General features: G+C 40.5%; 1 protein-coding gene across 4 annotated transcripts; it reads right to left on the bottom strand.

The window, feature by feature from the left end:
- Positions 1-1,267: 1,267 nt before the first annotated feature.
- On the bottom strand, positions 1,268-5,574 carry LOC121539258 (protein max). Of its 4 annotated transcripts, none has more exons than XM_041847618.2 (4): positions 5,413-5,574; positions 3,542-3,649; positions 3,050-3,173; positions 1,268-2,530 (listed from the first exon to the last, which is right to left on the bottom strand). In XM_041847618.2, the coding sequence occupies exons 1-4, from the start codon at positions 5,446-5,448 to the stop codon at positions 2,343-2,345; spliced, it is 456 nt and encodes a 151-aa protein (XP_041703552.1). In that variant the 5' UTR covers positions 5,449-5,574; the 3' UTR covers positions 1,268-2,342. The 4 variants fall into 4 exon arrangements, with proteins under 4 accessions (XP_041703552.1, XP_041703551.1, XP_041703549.1 ...); XM_041847617.2 differs by having other exon boundaries at positions 3,533-3,649; XM_041847615.2 differs by having other exon boundaries at positions 3,050-3,188; positions 3,533-3,649; positions 5,413-5,573.
- Positions 5,575-6,000: the final 426 nt, after the last annotated feature.

The following is a 6,000-nucleotide window of genomic DNA, read 5'->3' on the forward strand; positions in this document are numbered from 1 at the left end:
GTAGTAAGCTGTTAGTAGCCCATGTGCCTCATCCTAATAATTTGGTCCGTTTCCCCCTCATAACTTAGCCTACTGTTCTGACTTGGTGGTGCACATGTAGCCTATAGCCTGTTTTAGAGAAATGTAATAATTGAATATTGTAAGAGCCTTCATTGTCTGCTTATATACCCCCTTTATTTATCCTACGGTTCTGACTTGGTGTACAGGGAAAATACTTTCAGAACTGCCCATGTTCTGAATTCTGTTGCTGTACATTTCCAAAGTGCTGAACAAATAGTTATATTGACTACGTCCGTCCTAGCTTGCGCAATGTCTTAATCAAAATTACGAATTTTCTCTTATCCACTCGTCGTCCCCTTATGCCATAGCTTGTACATCTCAATTGTCAGTAGACACCACATTTGCTTAAGCAAATCTGCCATATCAGCTATGTTTTTTTAAAAGGCAGTAAATGAGACTGAATGAACTGTTTCGCTGGCAGACAAGGCTCCGCTGATAGCCAGGTATAGCAGTGGTAAGGATTTACTCCATTGTGCTGAAAAGAAAGCTCTGCTGCTGGGACTGCTTTATGTAGGCCCTAACAGTTTGTGGGCACCATTTGTCACCGTTATAGTGCAATGAATGTATTGTTTAGTGTTGTGTAGTGGCTTTGCTGGCATGCATCTAAAAATATATATATTTTTGTTTGCCATGCTAAAATCACCACTGCTACCATCTAGCCTCTGAGAATATTTTGACTCATTTTCCAAACACTGAAAGCCAGAAGTGTACCGGAAAAAAGAGATGCTATCTCAATCATTTTGAAATTCTTTGAATTGCTAACATTTTTTCATCCTCAACCTTAGACAAACACCAGTCGTTGAGATCCTAGTGTTGATATGAATGCTTCATCTGTCATTCCTTTACTCTGATAAACTGAAACTGCAGAACAGGTACTAGCCTATTCCACCAGATATCAAGATGGCTCCTTTGAGATGCATGTACCTGCATGAAAAGTGGGTGTCACGTGTGTGGATAATCTGAGCTCAGTGCGCACTTCAAAGCATCAGTGTCAATAGGCCAGCCAACACCATGCCACTCAGTGCTTAGAGCAGGTAGGGTTTAAAATCTGGAACAAAGACATTGATACAAATGATAGTGAAGAGGTGTACATGTACCTTGTCCAGCACTGGCAAGCACAAAATACCAAGAAAACTCAAAGTAAGGTATGCTTGGGCATACACTTTAAGCTGGCCTCTTCGCCAGGTCTCCCTTCTACACACAGCACTAAAGGATAAAATAGTTTTATTTATAATGGTCTCATAGCAAAGGTATGCCTCAACTTGCAAGACAATTGTTGGCAGTATGTACAACATACCTGTAATTTCCATGGAGTGGAATCAAACAAATCTCTATTTTGTACACACTAATTATATCTGTAAAAAAAAAAAAAAATCCAGGGAAGGTTTTTCTTTGTAGAACTGACATTTAAGAGTATACAGTGTTATGCACTACACTGATAAGGAATTATTTTCCTTTCATCAAAATAAAAGATTACTACCTTTAACTGCATTGTGTAACAGTCAGGATACATTTTAGGATACCTTTTTCTTCTTCAAATCTCAATTGTTTTGAGAATAACAAAATAAAAACAAAGAGTTGAACCTGTGAGGTGAGAATATATTAAATGAGGCCAACATTGTTCATCTATCTATCTCCATTGACAAGTGGTCAAGCTAAATGACAAAAATGTACAATATGGGATACGAAATAGTTTTTTTTCTCAATATAGCTATCACTAAATTTAGGGATTTGATTACACAAATATTTCAGAGACGGAAAACATCAGCCATCTACACTGATTCAGGAGGGTTGCATTACATATATTTTTTTCCAAAGCAACTTCACATTATTTTGTGAAAAAGTACAACTATTAACAAGGTCAGCTATTCCTTAGGACATTTTCTCAATGGTCTGCCTAAGTCTCAAAACTCTGAACAGGTTCATTGAGGTGATCCAAAACGAGAAATGGGGCTATTTGTTGTAACTAGACTAAAGCTGTACACCTGGTCACCTCCATATCCGATTCTGAATCATTAGAATGAGGTTTTAAACGCATGAACTCCTTCAAACTGCAGAGCTGCCTCACTTTGGGGGTGTTGAGAGTTGTTGCTGTGCCATGAGAGGAATGACAATACGTTGGTGAGGGATGAGAAAGGTTGAAGCATTGTATATATGATAGCACCTCTATCACAGTCTTCCATCTGTCTCCTGGAGTGGCATGAGAAGGCTGGAAAGAGACTGAACAGGAGGAGTGGGCTGGTGGATAAGAGAGTCTCTGGTGATAGCACTGTGGATGGAGTCTAGCTGGGCTCCACACGCAGCTTCTTTCTGTTGGGCGGCTCCTCTGGCTCTGATTCAGAGCTGGAGTCGGAGCCACCATCAAAGGCGGACACTGTGCTCCCCTTGGGGTTGGTGTACAAGCTGCTGTCAGAGGATGTGTAGTTGGCCTGGAGCGTAGTGTTCCCCTTGGCCTTCTCCAGTGCACGGACTGCAATCACCCAGAGAAACACAAAGTCAGAAAACAACAGGAGAAGTATCGGTCTCTCCCTTCTCCACCATGAAACATAATTCATTGGGATAATGCAAAAGGCCATCAGTAGCATAGCCATTATGGCGCATTTCCATACAGGATTTACCCGTGTTTTACCCAAAAGGCTCAGACTTTTCTGTTTCCATCTACGTGGGCCGGCACCCGTGTCTCACTGGGCCATGGCTCCGGCGTACCTGCTCTCACTTTGGGCCAAAGCCAGGTCACTGTTACTTTTTAGCTGTCATTACACAATGGCTAACTGTTCCCACAAAGCAACTGTTTTGATTATGCAGAGGTTCTTGATTCTGGTCTTCACTGTCAGCCCTAGCTATGAAAACACAATTTTCCTAGTATAAGATAAGAGTGTAACACTGGTGATACAGCCGAAAAGCAGCATAAGTATGGCTCTGATCCCATGACCCAACCACTCACCCTCCTGCTACTGCAGTTGTCCCTGGGCCTTGAGCCCACACTCACCCTGCTGCTCCAGCAGTGCATTCTGCTTCTTCAGGTCGTCGATGTCCTGCTGGTGTGTGTGGTTTTTTCGTCTCATGTACTGGATGTAGTCTGTGGCTTTGTCTAGGATCTGAGCTCGGGAAGCCTGTTTGACAGATTGCTGTCAGCAACAAATTACAAACTCAGCCATGAGGCAATGTTGCATTTGTCCTTATCACAGTATTACAGGTGACACATGCACTGCAGGCCCAGTTATTAAAGACTGGGCTAAATACCATTCGCTTATTGGAACCAAGTAGATATCCAAACAGATTCATAACTGAGCCAATCATTCATGAAAATGAAAACTAAACCGTTCAAAATAATGGTTGAGGTTTATTTGATCCTCATTGATACAGCAGTACATTTAGCATGAATACATTTGGACATTCATACAAATTACTAACTTCATATTGCATTCATTCTACAGTCAGAGCTGGAAAGTAGAAAATATCGATTACTAACTTTACTAACCTTCTCCCCTTGTAACGCAGGCACAGAGTCCCGTAAACTGCTGAAGCTGTCTTTAATGTGGTCCCTACGTTTGCGCTCCAGAGCATTGTGATGTGCTCGTTTGTCTGCCTGCAACGAGAGATCCACAGAGGAAACAGCTTCAACCCAAACTAGCAATAATAAGAGGCCAAGTAATAAGTGTTTAAAAAAGGGTTTCTTCCTGCAATATTGAAACGTGTATGTGTTTATTTGTGTGTGTTTATTTTTACATGGGCTACCCATTTCAATACCCATCTGAATCCAAACCCAATTATTTAACACATTTCACATTGTGATTGCTAATGAGTTAATCGTAGTAACAGTTAGGCTAAACATAGACTTACATGACATAAAAGTGGTGAATCAATGCTGACTGTTGGTATGAAGTCTACAATACTGGTTGCTATGGACAATGTCTGTCTCATACATACCAAACTACCTCCTATGCACTCTGATCCTTATCACCACCGACCTCTAGCCTATATGTCTTTGTTATATTCTTTTAGAAATCACTAATGTCTCATGTTCTAAGGAGGACAGAATGGTACCACCTGTTGGTTGCTTGGCAGCTACATCTGCTCTCTAAACAAAACGTATTATGACTCCATGTTCATCACCAAGCAGTATAAGGGGTTCAGCAAGCATCATTGAATTAATGCATAGAAGACATTATGGCATATGAGTCAGTGTAATAGCACTGCTCTTATCCAGAGCTGATATCCATCATCCAGCTTCATCAAAATGGGGGAGGGGAAGTCTCCTTTAGTCCTCTATGAAAACATGTGTTTATATGTTGCTTTTAACAGCCCCAAATGCAATGCATGATCTTATCACCTATTGAATGAAGTATGAACAACCTGTTAAAAATACTAAACAAATTAATTATGATGAGAAGGACACGATGTACATTATTTCCTCTCATGGGGTGCACAGTACAAACACAAAAATGGCATATCCTCTGCATAACATGATAATAGCTCGTAACCATTTGGGTTGCTTCAAAGGACAATTCCCCTTGGTTTATGGGATGAGATTACCCTTTCATGGGTTAATATTTTCAGGGTGGCTAACGTCCCATCAAACCTGAAAAAAATGCACAAGCCTCGTAGATAGATGTCATTTTACATCATGTACAAGAGCAAAGTATAACTAGCTAACTAACTTGTGAAAAAGTGCACTGCCCTTGTAACGTTACACTTCTCTACACCAGTGGTTCCCAACCTTTTTCGCTTACTGTACCACAAACTTAATTTTGCTCTGCCTGGAGTACCCCTGAAGAACCCCCTCGTGTGCATTTTCCCAGTAAGTCTATGGTCTCATGAGTCTTATCAACTACCCCCAGGGGTCCTAGTACCCCTGTTTGGGAACCACTGCGCTACACTGACTTACCTAACTTGCTAAATTAGCTAGCTGGCCTTGCAAGCGAGTTGTTGAGGTAATATTTAACTACCTAGCTTGCTGTTTTTGCATGCATCGCTCGCTGTTTGTTGTTCTAGCCAAGTTAGCGCCAGCTAGCAAGCAATGTTCAGTTCACCGCAACAAATAGAACAATCAAGCTCCGTGTTAGCTAGCTAGGTAGCTACATTGCTAAAACTGGTAAAATTAGCTAACAATACACATTTTATTTGATGACATTATGATATATGCATGTATTTAAATTATCATTTGTTGAGAAATCATGTATGCGTTTATTTTGTTTAATTGGCAAACTACTCAGCTGATTGGCTATTACTGTGTCGAAAAATATTTCTGATCTGCCAGCTAGTTCAGCGAGCCAGCTAACATACTCCAGGGAACTACGAAAAACACGCGTTTCCCTAATCAAAAATACAAACGCGATCACATTAACTTACGTCACTGTCGACATCGATATCTTCGTTGTCGCTCATTCTTCGGTGAAATGTATGAGAAAATTAAAATTGTTTAAAATAAACACAGGCTATAGCTAGCAACCAAAATGAAACGAAGAACGAAACGATTCCTACAGCAGGGACGACCAACGGATTCTCGACACGTGATTCGCCTACACATGGACACAACAGTCTGTAAAGCGCATGTGCGAAGACGAAAGGTTTTATGGGTATTGATGTCCTTTGCGTGACTCATTCGATTCTTACCAATATGTGACCGTTTGTAATTGGACTATATTCCCCACTAGCCTCTTTATTTGGACGCGCCCCGTGCTACGGAAAAGTCTCTAAATACCCTTACAACTGTTCCAGGATCTGTTTGATCATTTTGCCTTACACATTGAAATAGCTCATCGTAATTGAGCGACTATTGCAGATGTATAGAAAGAGATAGACAGACATACAGAGACAGACAGACAGACAGACAGACAGGCAGACTCTTTGACCAATAAGACTTTTTCAAATTATTATATTAAATTATTATTATATTATATTAAATTATTATATATAATATCAAACTACATACAGATG

Source organism: Coregonus clupeaformis, chromosome 25 (genome assembly GCF_020615455.1).
Source record: "Coregonus clupeaformis isolate EN_2021a chromosome 25, ASM2061545v1, whole genome shotgun sequence".
In the NCBI taxonomy this organism is placed as follows: domain Eukaryota; kingdom Metazoa; phylum Chordata; class Actinopteri; order Salmoniformes; family Salmonidae; genus Coregonus; species Coregonus clupeaformis.

What these genes read in the sequence shown, in the direction of transcription:
- LOC121539258 (XM_041847615.2), bottom strand. Translation starts at nt 5,448, where the DNA reads ATGAGCGACAACGAAGATATCGATGTCGACAGTGAC. An exon ending in ATATCGATGTCGACAGTGAC is followed by an intron (nt 3,650 to 5,412) that starts GTAAGTTAATGT and finishes CTCTCGTTGCAG; the next exon opens with GCAGACAAACGAGCACATCA. An exon ending in AAGGGGAGAAGGTTAGTAAA is followed by an intron (nt 3,189 to 3,532) that starts GTTAGTAATCGA and finishes TGTTGCTGACAG; the next exon opens with CAATCTGTCAAACAGGCTTC.